At 40.3% G+C, this 15,885-nt stretch overlaps 1 protein-coding gene across 1 annotated transcript in view; it reads left to right on the top strand.

Annotated features, from left to right (window-relative positions):
• Nucleotides 1–14,960, top strand: part of LOC145218006 (uncharacterized) — a 29,646-nt gene extending 14,686 nt beyond the window's left edge. Inside the window, exons 25-51 of the mRNA XM_080085406.1 lie at nucleotides 18–1,747; nucleotides 1,943–3,535; nucleotides 3,864–4,127; nucleotides 4,347–4,674; nucleotides 4,799–4,978; nucleotides 5,285–5,393; nucleotides 5,466–5,631; nucleotides 5,938–6,057; nucleotides 6,178–6,376; nucleotides 6,491–6,619; nucleotides 6,910–7,006; nucleotides 7,071–7,188; nucleotides 7,384–7,500; nucleotides 7,777–7,966; nucleotides 8,187–8,339; nucleotides 8,625–8,775; nucleotides 9,117–9,289; nucleotides 9,785–9,889; nucleotides 10,268–10,394; nucleotides 10,594–10,767; nucleotides 11,176–11,375; nucleotides 11,648–11,803; nucleotides 11,960–12,173; nucleotides 12,543–12,661; nucleotides 13,184–13,435; nucleotides 13,819–13,951; nucleotides 14,705–14,960. Of these exons, the coding sequence (XP_079941532.1) occupies nucleotides 18–1,747; nucleotides 1,943–3,535; nucleotides 3,864–4,127; nucleotides 4,347–4,674; nucleotides 4,799–4,978; nucleotides 5,285–5,393; nucleotides 5,466–5,631; nucleotides 5,938–6,057; nucleotides 6,178–6,376; nucleotides 6,491–6,619; nucleotides 6,910–7,006; nucleotides 7,071–7,188; nucleotides 7,384–7,500; nucleotides 7,777–7,966; nucleotides 8,187–8,339; nucleotides 8,625–8,775; nucleotides 9,117–9,289; nucleotides 9,785–9,889; nucleotides 10,268–10,394; nucleotides 10,594–10,767; nucleotides 11,176–11,375; nucleotides 11,648–11,803; nucleotides 11,960–12,173; nucleotides 12,543–12,661; nucleotides 13,184–13,435; nucleotides 13,819–13,951; nucleotides 14,705–14,793 (7,386 nt within the window). The 3' untranslated portion in view covers nucleotides 14,794–14,960. The remainder of the gene's footprint in view (nucleotides 1–17; nucleotides 1,748–1,942; nucleotides 3,536–3,863; nucleotides 4,128–4,346; nucleotides 4,675–4,798; nucleotides 4,979–5,284; nucleotides 5,394–5,465; nucleotides 5,632–5,937; nucleotides 6,058–6,177; nucleotides 6,377–6,490; nucleotides 6,620–6,909; nucleotides 7,007–7,070; nucleotides 7,189–7,383; nucleotides 7,501–7,776; nucleotides 7,967–8,186; nucleotides 8,340–8,624; nucleotides 8,776–9,116; nucleotides 9,290–9,784; nucleotides 9,890–10,267; nucleotides 10,395–10,593; nucleotides 10,768–11,175; nucleotides 11,376–11,647; nucleotides 11,804–11,959; nucleotides 12,174–12,542; nucleotides 12,662–13,183; nucleotides 13,436–13,818; nucleotides 13,952–14,704) is intronic.
• Nucleotides 14,961–15,885: the final 925 nt, after the last annotated feature.

Below are 15,885 nucleotides of genomic sequence, written 5' to 3'. Positions count from 1 at the left end.
TTTATCTTTGTTAATAGATGAACAACTGTCCAGACTTCAGCGTGTACTACGCTGGCCACGAAGAGGCGAACGTGTACAGGTCGACACGGTGCTCCTTCATTGGATGGGACTACATTAAATCGGGCAGCTCAAGAAAAGGAAGCGTTGTCATCGATGGCAAACACGATCCGTCGGTTTTTATTGACTACGTGGCGGTTACATATGAACAAACAGCAAGTAGGAGACGCATGACCTGGTTGAGTGAACTTCCACGACCAACTAGGTTATTTCCCATAAGAACAGAGTTCAGCATGCTGGTAGAACCCAGTCCAATGCGCATGGAAGTGAATCTAGACACAGGTACAGTTGACTTTGCAGTTCGCTACACGCTTAACGAAGAATTCTTTGTGTCTATGGCAACCAAAAACCTTCCCTTGGAAGTTGACTGCACCTACAGGACAACTGTTGACGCTAGCACCATGTCAATGTCGATTCCAAGATGCACTTTAAGATACAGACCGTTGACCGGAGAAGCAATATACAACACCACTGTTATTGCACGCATGTCATCCCTCAGAAACTGGAACATTAACGCCAATTGCCTTGCCAGCAGCGAGCCACTCTTGATGCTAAAATTGGCTATGGCAGAAAGCACCCTGAGTACAAGGGTACTGTGCGGAAGTGCGACCAATCCTAATCCCCCTTGTAATATTAGAGCTACATTTTCACCATCCACTTTTGTAATCACCAGCAATTTCTACAGCAAAAATGTCAACTGCTCATGGGCCAATAACGAGTTGCTTATTGGCGTCCAGACTCCACTGATTCTGTTTAGAACCAGTTTGAATATGGCACCCAACGAAAATGTTCGCGTGACAGTGACCTTCAACTCACCTTCGCGGTTTACCAACTCACTGGTTTACGAGGGGGAACTGAGGTCAATGAACTTGGAGGGTGAGTCTGTTCGCCTCCCAGGAATCGTCGACCCCTGTTCATGGCGCTGTGTCTACCGCATTTCGCCCGACGTTGCCGCTGACCTGGACATGCTGATGAACATAGGAAAGATAACGTACAAGTACAGGTACTACAAGGGCAGAAACAATCCAGTTATTCCAGACCACATTCCATCCGCACCGGCATCTAGTCAACTAAACATCATACGTTTGAACTACCGTGCCTGTAGCAGCTTGGTCTTATTTGAGAACGTAAACATCTTCACAGAAGATCGTGCACGACTTTTATCGACGAAAATCAACGCCACAATCAACGCCTGGCCATTTGTGGAAGGAAGCGCCTGGAACGTATTAGTATCGCCTGTCTTGCCACTTCGCACCTGTTGGACATGCTTGGGCCCACTTGAGATGTTTGCAAATTACGACGCAACCCGAACCAATGAGGAGCGCATCGACGTTGTATCGCGATTTGCTAATGCCGCAGATATCGTAATGAACTACACCACTGGGCCAAGGGAGAGCAACACCGCCTTGTTTCTCCGAGGAGCAACGACAATCACTCTAGGTCGAAGAGATGAAACCGCTCGTCCAGTTTGGTCCTTGGTCAACGATATCCACATTGCGCCATCGTCGATTTATAAAGTTGACATTCAGTCGAATTGTGAAGGATGTGGGATAAACAACATTGTCTTTATCACACGGAACGAGTACCGAGTTTCGACTTCCCTTATGTCAAGCATGCAATTGCGCAACGCCCTAACATCACTCCGCTATTCCCTGGCAGTTGATTCGACTAGAGCAAGACTCACGTTCAGGTAAAACTAAAAAAGTATTTAAATTTCATAGAAAACCCCAAGTAAATCCATTAAGCAATATCGGACAGTAGGAATTTTAAATGCCAATTAGTAAAACTATAACAAACGGTTACTATTTGCATTGATTAGAACAGAAGATGTTACATTGTTGCATAAGTCCCTGACCAAAACAATTCACTATTTTTTTATTTATAGCTACCCAGACACGAGGGACGCGCTTGTAATGGCGGACTTCGACGTAAATAAAGATCAACTCACAGTTCGCGATGTCAAGTTTACTACCTGGCGGCATGACTGGAGACTCCGAGGCATGACTGTACGGCTACTGCGCGACATCGATCAGCGCTTGGTAGGCTTCAACATGCAAAACATGCGCCTAACTCGCACATGCAACTGTGGTGCTCCAACCCCTTGTGCGTGCGACTTTACCATTGTCGGATCAGCGGAAGCTTCGATTGGCGGCGAGTGGAACATCGACATCAGGGACATCGCCGGAAAGATGATAACCGTAAAAATTGCTCTAACTCCGGGTGCGGAAATCACTGTTGGCAGTTTGATACACTTGGATATGCCTACAATATATATGGACATGGATTTTAATGCGTTGTATTCCACTGCCTTAATAAAAGAAAACCTGACCTGGGCAATAGAAATGACCAATCCAAACACTGGAAAGATGGTGCCTGTTATCAAGACGCGGTATCGTTCGAACTTTGCGCCAGACCCGACCACAAAAATCATGACTGGAGCCTTTGATTTGACAGTATATCGGTGGTACTTTTTGTCACCAGAACATGCGACGCCTTACCACATTTCATTGACACTTGGACCCAACAATGAAATAGCGGGCAGAGAAATTACAGCAACAATGCAAGTCGGTGACAGATGGACGACTACGCAACATTGGTTAATATCCACAGAGTGCTTGGCGACATATGATGTATTCGGACTTCAGATTTGTGACCCACGGCGCATGATCCTTAATGCAACAGTAGATCTCCCACTAATGAAGTCAAATGCCATGTGGACATTCAACGATAACCACTGGACAGTGCTTACGGACTTCAGTATCCTCCGCCGCACAGCAACCGGCTGTGAACCAATCTACATGTTTAGAGAACATATGGACGTCGAATGGAACACCAATCCAAATGCTGTCACTGGAGTTTACAACTTTACCTCAGAAATGATGTGGCCGATTGACCTTAGAACAAGCGTCGGGATCAGAATGACACCAACCGCAGATCGCACATCAAATATCATTTCCACAACGCTGAACCTAGGAAGCATTCCACAATTCAAAGTAATCTACAGCCCATCGTCTGTAAAGGGAAGCAACAATGTAAGAGTCGTAACGTCAGAGAACGAATTGATTCTAAACGGAGATCTTACACTTTCCGATTGCCTGGAGGAAGTTAGCGTGATTTGCATTCCCACGACGTGGCAGCTATCAAACGTTGACGTTAACGTCCCATTTACATCTGTGCTTCGCGCAATTCCACTTCTCAAAAGGTTTGTTCCGGACAACGGCATGTTTGATCTGACCTTGGAGCATTCTCAAATGACCATGATCGTTCATTGCGCCGGTATGGGTTGCACAATAACAACTAATATGCAACTGAACGGACCTTCTATGCCCGACAACCTGATAATGCACAGCACGCTTACTATGTCAGCCGAAACCTGTTCCTACCACATGACTCTCAATCACTGGAACACTATAATGAACTGGGAGTGGACACCTGCCACCATGGCGTTTACGAGCGAACACACAATTACAACTACATGGCAAGTTTTTGTTACTTAACTAGTAAATATAAAACTGATAAATTTGTCCTGCCAAATAGTTCATGGAAAATACATGAACAGAAGCAACAGTTATTTGCAATGTGTTTGTACTTCTTTTAGAACAAAGTTGATTAAAACATAATGAAACTTTGTCGCTATATACGAATTTTGTCCTGCAAGTTATGTCATTATCCTGATGAAGGCATCTTGTATAGGACGTCGAAACGTCGATTATTTATAATAAAACTGCTGGATGAGCAATACTTTGTTATACATTATGCCTGGCAGCAATAGCCTATTTCATAATGAAACTTATCTCATTGTACAGGATCAAACACCACGTCATTACTGACTTCCCAGGCATCCTCATGGTCAACCACATTCTCTTCCAGCTTGAAACGATGGGAGAAATGAGGGAGTTCCTTCCCATTGACATTGATATGGAATACAGGAAACCAACGACTGACACTTGGATGCTCAATGTTAGATCCTGTGCTGTTTGTGTACCTTCTGTGATGATGTTCAACGTTTCAATGATTATGGACAACACCATGAACCCAGTTCGACTCCGTTGGGAGATTACAACTGAAAGGTAATTCCTTTACCTTCGTATATTGCATTATCAAACCACAAGGTCCATTAAGGGAACCATTGCATTCCATGCTTTGCTTTTGAAAAGAATTGTTTTTTCTGAAATTTTCAACAAAGACAACATATATTTAAAAACAATCAACATTTTCCGCCATTTCGAGTGTTTCAACTGGTATGCATTGCCGATTTTAAGCAACTTCTTTGGTTACGTTTTTTTCAGGTACCCGATGTTAAACCACATAACTTCTGTGGTTATTCGAACCACCGTACCCAGGGAAGCCTGGTCATGTGACCTGATGGTTAGCAACATATTCTGCTGGACAAAGAGCACCTGGAATCTGACTCCGAGATCAGCGCTTCTGAATCAACTGGTAGTGGGCCTGCCAGACAACGCCCAAGGTGTCGACATCAGATACGAAACAGACGCAACTACAAATGTCAGAACTGTGAGGATGACGTATACCGATAACGATACACTGTACAAGTGCACCGGTACTCCAGTTCCAGCGGTCGAAAACACCTTGGCTTTTACTTGCATCAGAACTGAGGTACGGATACAGTTAAATTAACACCCTACATAAAACGCATGTTTCGTTGTGTGTATATAGTTGAAGTCGACATAAAGTTATGTGGCCCTGTTTATCAGGTGGTTGGTAATATATTATTTTTCAGCCACCTTCTGGTAAGGCACCACCACGACCAGTGACTGTGGCTGAATGGCGGTTGGACGCAAGTTATGTGATCGGATATGACATGCCAAATGCTGACTGGCTGAAAGTCATGAGATTCCTTTTCACATTCAATTACAGTCATTGCCTGGACGAAACTTGGATCGCGGAAACCTTACGAACGGTTAGTCCTAGGTCGTTTTCATTTTTCAGCTTATACAAGTAACCTAACCAGTGGTGGAATTCAATTTTCTTCCCAGTGGGTTCTGTCACAAAAGTCATATTTTTCAGTCAATTCTCTTACAAAAAGTCCATTGATGGTAACCAGTAATGCTAACCGGTTCGCTGATCTCATAAAATTTCATGAGACGGATCTATAGAACCTGTGCGAACCAGCTATACCCCACCGCCGGACCTAACTTATTGCTTCATAGATATTACAGCGCCAAAGCTTATCTTATAGATATACTAACAAATTATCTAATAACAGAGGTTCCATGTAAATGATCCGGACTTATGTACCCGTCTATCTTCATACTTGTGTGCCGAAAACAACAAGTTGATTGAAAGATGGAACAAGAGTTATGATCCCGAAATAGGTATGTTTAATTATTTGAACATTTTCTACTATTATAACAAAGCATTTAACATCAACCTTGTAATCTCTGCAGTGAACCAAGCCATGCATCGCGTTAACTTGTACATGAAGCCCTACTACGATTTGATTGAGCCATATACAAGTAATATTGCCACGTATCTGAGCAAAGACTACCTAAGATTTTCGATGGAGAGTATCAACCACGACGATGTATTCAGAGTGGAAGTTACATGCCCTAAGTAAGACCTCTCAAATCAAATACAGAAAATTTAGAGAGATTTATAACAGTGGTATTAAGCTGAAATTTGAAACGCACTTACATCACCTAAAAGAGTTCAGGTCAAACTAATCTTAGTCGTACCAACGGAACCGTCCCCGTTAAAGTTTTATTTAAAAGGAGTAGTGCCTTGTCAATGTAATCTATTATGTCAACACTTTAAAATACTTTGAAACAAAAAGTTGTAGGGATTTTGGCAAAAAAGGCCTGTCTTATGCTTTGACTAATCGAAATTTCATCGCATTAATACATCAATTGGTTTGTATAGATGCGATCGTCCCCTGGCCACATTTGAACTCAGATTGACAAGAGACGCACGAAACCGATCAATTGCCACCTTGTCATGCACAAGTCCAATCATGACATCGACACTGACCTTTACAGCACGGTGAGTCCAGCAGATAAATGACTTTCTATTTGTTCAAAAGGGCAATTTATTGTGAACTTCCATCTGAGAGTTTTTAGCATAACCTGTTGAACCACGCATTACTTCTGTATTGGTTGACAGTCTTCCTATGCGCCCGTTGCACTTCCATTGGTCGATGGGAGGATACGACATCACCATGACGATGGAAATGAACGACAATAACGCCTTGATGGGCATGACCGCCAACGTAGGTATGCCAAATGGCCGAACCGTTCGCTGCCAAGCAGAAAGGACGACACCAACTGCTATGACAATGCCATGCATTTGCAACGAGATGGAGGTAAAATTACACATAGAGTTGATGTAGGACATTTGAAAAACAACTAAAAATGCTCTACAACTGGTATATTATTTTGTGCTATCGATTGTAGACAAAATATTGCCTTTGTTTTAGGGTGAAACTGTGGGACCAGAGATTGCTCGCTTCAACATTCCCATCCTTTTCATGGATTCGTTTTACAACAAGATCAACCAGTGGGCGACCTACTCTAAACTAATGAACATTACCACACTGATTAAGCAGGTAAAGTGACAGAGCAGAACCATCATCTTTCATCACAGCTACACAGTTTTCATATACTTGCTTTAAACCACAACACTATCGAACGAGTATAGCATTGTTCTTAACTGAGCTGGAAAACACTAAAATCCAGAACATTTGACTGATACTTTACCACAAAATGAACGTCGCAGGTAATCTCTATTTTAAAATGCATTGTTTTAAATTGAATCGGTCCCTTGCATAAGTTCGGTATTACCGCAAACAGCCAACCAATGTTCAAATAAACACAATTAGCATCCATTTTTTTGCAGGAACTTGGCCTTTCCGTGAAAGCATCTCACGACCTGGACAGCTACCTTACAAGCCTGAAAAAGTATATCTATGATGTGTTGTACACTTACTACACAGGTAGATCTGTCTGTAAATGTTCGCATAGAAAAATGAATAAAGAACATTGCTTTGATTTGTGCAGATGGCAAATCTATTCTGGACGGTCGACTGTACATTCCATTCGGTGCTGTTGAAGTCCATATGATGACCCCAAGCAACAACCTTTTGTTTGGCTGGAACATCGGTCTAACCTCGAAAATGTAGGGCTTGTTATGTTGATGTAAGACTTAGGCCTTGTCATACTAAACCAAAAAAAGCCTGCTATGTCAACAGTTTGTCGTTTTTTTTCCTTTGCATTAAGCAGTTGCTACCAACAAACGGGAAAAAGCTGTTTGTGAACAATGTATTCGAACTGTACTGTTTAGAGTTCCTGATGTAGTCTTTTTTGTCTTCAGAATTCCTGAACTCAATCAGGCATTGGAGATTTCTGTTATCGACGAGGCCAACAATCCTGTTCTATGCACGCGCAATCGCAACATATTCTCTTTGGTCGGTAGCAAGTGGAACCTAAGGTACTTTAGATAGTTATTAGCGCAATCAAACACAATCTAACTTTATGTGGTTTCAATCATCTGCATTCTACAACAACTGGAAAAATTGATGTAAAGTTTATAAATCTTTGAACGAGAAAGAGATTTTTCGGTATTTTACCAAAATAAAGTTCAATGAGAATCCCGGGAAAGATTTGTAAAAATAACCAAGTTAGCAACAATAAAAATATATTGTTTACTGCGATAAACATTTCAAATAAGGATACTTTTTGATAAAAGTTGGACTTCGTTTTGCAGGACTATGGAATTCATTGATGCCTCGTTTTCGTTGGTCGACAGTACTGAAAGTGTTAATATCACCGCCGTACATTCATCCGACAGCAACTGGATTCGCGAACTAAGATTCCGATTTAATGATGTGAACGCTCAACCATACACTTGTGCACTCAGCTTTGAAACTACTGTCAGATTTACTTGTAACGTGGAGGTTTGTGTAAAACACGATTTGCTTGGCTAAACACGTCAGGACCTTGACGCCTTATACCTCACGTCGATTATAATTTTTTCATCATATACATCTTAAACTACTTCCGTAATAGCGTCGTATCAAAAAACAGCGCTTGATGTTTAGTTATGATAACATTCGAAATGCCTCGACAAAAAAAAGAAGCCAAAATTTTAAGTAATATTTTCTTCATTGCATTTAGTCGGAAATATACCAGGGCCCAGTGTGTAATGCTGAGTGGACCAAAGAAGAACTTTACGACGCAAAGAACTGGATAAAGCTTTCCATGCTCGCCACACCTATGTTGTACAAGGCGGCACACCGACCAATCGAATTCAAACGCGAGATCGCAAAGGTAAAATCCTGTTGTTTGACAGTCAACTCAAAAATTGATACAAACGTTTTTAAAAAACAAACGCACTTTACATTTAAGCGCGTTTTACAGATAGAGAAACAATAAAATAAAAATGAAAAAGGCCATTCTTACTTATGAAGTGTAAGCGTTTTAAAAAGCCATGTTGTCCTCATCGTGAAAGACTGTTTATAACTGCAATTTGTGCACTTACAAGCATCTTCGATTTTTAAAGTCTTTACCATACATGTTTTAAACTGCAAACCTAATCAACCTGCTTCGTTTCAGATGATTAATTTTACCAACTTGGAGGCCCGCGATGTTCTATGTGATTATATTAGCAAGAAGAGCCTCAAAATGATCAACTACATGAACGAAAGGAGTGCTCATTACATCAAGAAATACAGCGTTGACTACGTGGCAAAATACTACAATCAAGGTAACAGGTCAAATATGCTAAGTAAACCTACAGACTAGCGCCTAATAACACAAGGAAATTGAGGTGGGCTGAGTTGACTGAAAATTCGGTGCAGTGCAACGCATGTGACCCTCACTGGCGGTTCGACATCCCAGCACCTAATAAATTTACTTGAATTAAAAAAAAATCAGTTACAAGTTAGTACAACTAATACAAGTTATTCTGAATTCAAGTGCCTAAAATACACACTAATGAGCTGAGACATAATTGTGTAGTATACATTTAACTAATATGGCAAACTGACATATAAACATAGATAGGCATGGTTTAACAAGTTTAATTAACTGTAATTTTCATTTCAGAGCTTGTAAAGATGATACTGGAAGGTTTTCTGCTATCTAGCGATGCGCCCAACTGGTTTACCAACAGCCAATCATTTGAGGACTACATAAGAGACGTACTGAGCTACTTTGGGGAGTACATCACCCAAGAGCTCATCGATAGAGCAGAACAAATCTACCACTACGGTTCAAAGGTAAACCCAAGTCCAGCTTTACAAAATACCCGAAAAAAAGAATCAGTAAGAAGGTCACGTAATCACACAGGCATACTATATCAGTGAAAAAGTCTCCCATTCGCACATAAATAAGATAAAGCACAAATCGTCTTGACCCAAGCTGTCGAACCACACAGATTATTATCAACTGCTACGATATAGCATAAAAATGTGCCAAAATATTTGCATTCTCGTTGCGAAAGCGCATAGACACTATGAAGACGCACATCCATGTGCAACTACTTCACATAACAACAAACACAGACCGTGTTTACGTAAAACTTTGTAATAATTTTTTCTGTGTTATATTGTCGTAATGTTAAAAGTAGTTGTACCATATGTTTAGAAGCCGTGCAAATCGTTTCCACTAAACCTCTTTTAACAATATAAAGTTTTGTTATTAAGTTACTTTTTGAAAGGGCATTTACAATAGAAATTAATGCAACTAACATCAACAAATTCCTTGCTTCGCAGGTCGAAATACTGTCAAGAAGATTGTATCAAGTCATGACGCCATCCTACATGAAATTGGACTACGAGCTTACAGACTATGTCCAATTTTTCCGTGAAGCGACAGAGGTAAATTGTTACTCAACATTTGCGAATAAAACTTTGAAAACGGTAAAGTTGCCCAAAGATTCGTTAAGCTAGTAATTAAAAATATTAAAATAAGACGTTTAAAGTAAACTATCTGCTTTTGCAAAGAAATTTAACGGAAGAGGTTTGTAATATTTTTCCAAAAAATGTAATATTCGTAAATATTATCCACTGCCTAATAGTTATGGGACTTTCTCTGCAGCGACAAATTCAGGTATCGGAATAGTACCTAACATTGCAATCGCATACATTTTTTATTCTTAGCATTTAACGTTTTGCTAACCAATTGCTGGCATAGATATAATTTAGATTGACTAAGAGATTTTCTCGCTTTTAACAATTTTTTCGTCCTGACCGTAGAACATCCATTATTATCACTATGTCTCCGCAAAGAGAGTGTTCCACCAATCATGGTCAGTTAAACCCAATTGGTACGAAACTTCGAGCCTCATTGAATATATTTGGGCAATCCTACTTGACTACAACGGTGGGTGTTTAACATAGACGAAGTTTTTTTTCTGTCTAATTCATTATTGAGTAAACAGAACGTTACACCCCATTACGCTCTGAAATTGAATATTCAGTTTTATCTCGGTAAATTTGCAAGATATTTAGAGCTAACTAATCTAAGTGACGGTATATATTAACAGCAGTTCGCAATTTTGACACGCCGTGTACATTTTCAGAAGCAACTTATTACAACATTCTGACGCCGACAATAAACCAGGTTATAACTAACAAAGGCGAGTACCTTGAACTTCCAGTTCCCGAGTCCACAAGCACGTGCAGTTACGTCTACGCCACGGATCCTATCCGAAACCGCTTTAGCGTCATTTCCAAAGGCACTGGCCTAATCCTTGGTAAGTTGGTTAACTTGCACATGGCTTATTGCATTTTAGCACTGCAAAAGAAAATTTATGTGTGAATAAACTGTTGCTGCCAGGCATAATATATCAACAATTTTTTAGCCCTTTCAGCAGTCTTTTTTTATTGTAGTCTTTATTGCAATATGCCGACGTTTCGATGTCCCATACGTGACACCTTTATCAGGGTAATAACATAAATTGAAAACACAAAGTTAATTGAAAACACGAAGTTATTGTTGTTTAATAACTTTGTGTTTTCAATTTATGTCATTACCTTGCTGAAGGTGTCTCGTATGGGACATCGAAACCTCGACATATTAAGACTACTGAAAAAGCTAAAAATTGTTGAAAATTTATGTATGTATTAGGTACATTTTTTAGGATTGATTGCTGTTGTTTTAGCGCTTCCCGGAAAGCTGATTGAACTAGCATCTGCACGCACCGCTTACGTTACAACGAACGCTCGGGAACTGGTCAAACTCCCCTACATCAGTGATGACGTCATCTGCCGTTACAACGGTGACGTGGCCTACTGCGAATGCCCCTACATGAGCCTGAGGGTTAAGTTTGGCACAAACAGCCGAGTAATGAGAACTATCTCGGTAAGTTTTACCATAAAATATATTCATAGGCTGACATAGGGCTTTGTATAAGTATGAGGAGTCAGAAGCTATTGTGTAACACAGTACACTACAAGACTCGTAGGCTGAAAAATATGTTACCAGAATGTTTATCAAGTTTGGAGCTTTCCTGACAAAATTCTTTTAACCACTTGCATGTGAAAGAAACGCATATCGATAAAATTTTAATTTACACCTTTCTTAAAACCTGTGCACCGTGTCCAGCTGTTTCTTAGAAGAGCTTTTGTTGATAGTTTTATAACGACATACCATTCGTGGTGGGTGCATTGGGAGCATACGCTGAGATCACTGTGCCAACACGTTTCTTACCAAATGGAGACGAAGCTCAGACAACGACTGAATTGCTCAGCTCTTATCGCTTGCAAGAGAGCTGCCCGGTTGCAATGAACGTAAGTATCAAATGTGTAAAAATAAAATAAAGTAAGTGCAAATTTAGGAGCCAGACACTGGAGTAGGTTGAGATTTATCGCATTCAACATCTAAAGTTTTTTTTAGAAACTAACAAGCTTTGTACAAATTAACCAAAATCGTATTACATGTTTTAGCACATTTCATCACACTGGGATATTCAGTCAAAAAGTGCGATGGATTGCAGCCAGCGACTTCCTGATTCAGCAAAGAGCATGTACCCGATTTTTTATCACTCTTTCAAGAGAGCATGCTCGCTAGGTAGCGCAGGAGAGTACGCCGTTGATGCATGCTGGTATCGACAAGCTCTCGTCAAACAAACTTTGATGGGAAGCAAATTCGTCGACTGCTGTAAGTTGGTCGTGTAACATTTACCTTGGACGCGAAATACAAGCACTATGCTTTTGTTCTGATAACATTTGTAGGTAACTGATGCTAAAAACCGAAAGGACAAGTATCTTGTTATTACGAGTCATCCAACCAGAAAGTCAAATTACCTTTTAAACCTTACAAAAGTCCAAGAGTTTTGCCCAATATATGCAGAGCAAAAACAAAATATAATTAATACTGTATTAAAAGACTAAAACAACACGGCCACCCAGGTACCCAAGCTTATTGTTTAAAAAAAAACATCCACAAAAGGAAAAATGTTAAGTCAACCACGAGTCTATGACTAAAGTAGATTTGAAATGTATTTACCAACAGCATATACTTTTTCAGGCCCTAGAAATGTTGACAAATCTCTCTTCATTTTGCTGTCTTTGAGTCGTGACTCCAACCGAATGTCGGCGGCTCGAATTGCCCGTAAAATCGCGATCAGAGCAAAGAAATCTGATATGGTGAGAAAAAAAGTTCTATTTTTGTCTTGTGTACGGGTGATTTTTGCAGTAAAACACTTATGATGTATTTTTATGAGATAAAATAATACAAACGTTCAAACCATGTGTTTGAGCTTTGTGTTAACTAAAAAAACAACCAATTGTCTGAAAATTGTGATCGACCATTTAAAACTTCCACAAATATCACAACCACAGTATATAAGCTGTTGCTGCCAGGCATAATATCAAATTAATGGAGCCCTTTGGTAATTTTCGACGCCATACACGGGTCGCCTTCATCAGGGTAAATAACACCGAATGCGCGTAGTAGTACAGTGCACGACAAACAAAGGAAAAAAAGAATTAAACTCAAGTACGTCTCAACGAACGCAACCACGGTTTCAAACGCATAATCCTTAACTATAGGATTTTTCTAATGTAGTTTGATGTCTGCAACTTTATTAATAAAGTATGCGTCAATATCCATGTATAAGGATATTAACAGTAAGTATAAGGGTGTTAACAGTAATTATGTATTTTCAGGCTTACGACTCCATGGTTCTTGTGACTTATGGCGGTGTCTCAGACAAATACGATCCCTCGCCCATTGAACTTAACACTCTTAGCGACAGCGAGATACGTCAGATCTTCCGTGATCTGTCTCTAAATGGGCCACGATACAGCCACCAATCAACAGAACGGGCTCTGCAATACGTTGCCGATCATTACAAGTCTACTGGCGCGATGGTAATCGCAAAATCACTGGTCGTGGTTGCCCCAGAGAAACTCAGCGAGGTAAGAAGTTATAATGGGTAGTGTTGCGTGGGGTAACAGCATTGTATTGTGAACAACAAACTTTCATCGGTTTCCCAACAATCTGAAATAAGACGCCATGCGATATGCAGGTTGAAGTTAATAAAAGTAGCAAAGTTACCAATGCCGAATATTCTAACCCGGAACGAATTCACTGGTCTTGAGGGAAAACAAGCTAACAAAGTCTCGTTTAACCACTCTTTAAATTTACAGAATATCATTTACACCAGGGGTCTCAAACTCAAACTGCTTTGAGGGCCAAAAACTTTTTTGTAAATTTTACACTGTACATGGGCAACGTAATAAAAACCCGTATTCACTTGTCAATAGTACACGGCAGGGATTTATGTAAATTTTCTTCACAGAACTGCGGGATGTCTGACATGAGCGATTTGGTGCAAAGTCTATCAGGCGACCTTACATCAGTGTTTATGTATTCTGGATTGACACACGGGGAGTGTAAGAGCATGCATGTGGACGTCGTCCTTAACACTGGTGGTAAGTTGATTAATGCAAATGTGCAAAAAGTGACAATCGTCATGTTGATTTACCAGTGTCTACTGCAAGTGAACGTTGTAGTAAAGCGACATAGAAATGTGATTCCAATTTATTGCACTGTTTCCAAAACCATCCCACATAAGAAAATCGTACCACAAAACCTTCGTATAGGCACAAATACGATTGATTGTTTAGAGCCGCTGTATAAGTAAAAACCACTCTCTTCACAAACTCATGATACTAACTTACTTGAACCCACTACAACAAAACTGGAAATTTTCAAAATGTTTGAGGCACCTGATTTAAAAGTTACACTGGGGCCCTTATTTTGAGGAGCAAAGACGTAACAATGCGAAATAATCCTGCAAATCAAAGGGCAAAATTATTGGTTCTAACACACTACAGTAACGACACAATGAACGCGCCTTTCGCTGAGGCGAAACAAAATTACCACAATTAGAATGATTACCGGCTCTCTAGGTGGTTTAACATGTCATTTTACTTTCAAAGAATGCCTTTGTGCGGTGCCATTCACATCAATCTTATGTGGAAAATGACTTTGAGCTTTCAAAATATGTTCAATGCAAAAATACCGTTGATTTGACCAAGTTGATTAAGTACGAACAAAATTGATTGAGCCGTATCGGTCAAACTACCTATAATGATTTGCATTGCCTTTGTATCCAAGCTTCGAACAAACAGCAAGCATTTGATTTTACAACCTGTGCCATAACGGTGTTACTATGTCTACAGGAGTGTGTGTGAGCAAATCCACTCGTGCAGTATTTGAGCAAATGGTCGACCGAACCCACAAAGTTGTGAAAGCACACCAGCGATGTTAAACCCATCGTCAGTACTGGAACTTCAACGGACTATGATTTTTCTTTTATTTCTAATTCTTGTTGATTATTATTTGTTGGCCGTGATCGCGTGTACCATATAGAATGTGTGCGTTGATCCCGCGTGCCCTATAGCTCACAAATTTGTCGAAATAAACTGCAGCATCTGATGCATGTGTTCTTGACAGCAAATTGTATACCATACCGCCTTAACCAACATACACCAAATAGTTAAGGGCAGAGGGTGGATTACAGCAGAGTTTATGTGGGAACATTTAGGAACTTGCGTTGGTGATCATGCCTTTGTCAATTTCCAATATTTGATTGTGGTTTTCATAGTTTTACTTCGTGCAAAGATTTTGGCCACAGAATAGCAATATCCGCTTCCAGTATTGCTCCTAACATCTTTTCTACCAACGTTTCATTATATGCATTCGGTTTTGCAACTGTTTCCCGATTCTGTGGCACTATAGTGTAGTGTTTCTGTACTGCTATGTACCATTTTCATGCCCGATTTCAAAATTAATACAATACAATGTACATTGAATCAACGGCGTGAACTAAAACCACAAGCGATTCATATAGTATAGTCCAATTGAACTATAACCTTTGTGACATGTTCCACTCGGTTGGTTAACAGCACGTTTGTTTCCGCATATACAAGCGTTGTGTAACAAGTAAACCTGAGTGACGTGAAACTTCAACTGCCTGTGTAATAATAAAACACAGTGGTGAATAAAAAAATGCGACAACCTATACCTCACGTAGGAAGTTTTGACAAAAAGGCTCGCTTACTTGACACGTGCTTATAAACCGTAAGAAAGAGCGCATGTCAACAGAAGAAACGTATAGGTGCAGGCAGCAGAATTGTTCGGGCGCAGCCAACTTGACGGGAGTAGCGTGAAATGGGGTTTCCCATGCGTTGTTTGAAACGAAGAGTTTTATTTCTCGACGCGTGCTCACCAAACGTAAGAAAGAGCGCAAGTCATTAAAAAAAGGTGCAGGCAGCAGGAAGTGAATGCACAAAAGGCGAATTAAGCACAGTTCTATGAATTCACGGTACTTAAGCCTATAATCATTATTTCCACCGGCCCT

Source organism: Phallusia mammillata, chromosome 3 (genome assembly GCF_965637545.1).
Source record: "Phallusia mammillata chromosome 3, kaPhaMamm4.hap1.1, whole genome shotgun sequence".
Lineage (NCBI taxonomy): Eukaryota > Metazoa > Chordata > Ascidiacea > Phlebobranchia > Ascidiidae > Phallusia > Phallusia mammillata.
Note: the sequence above shows the minus strand (reverse complement) of the source record. Positions and strands in the feature narration are given on the sequence as shown.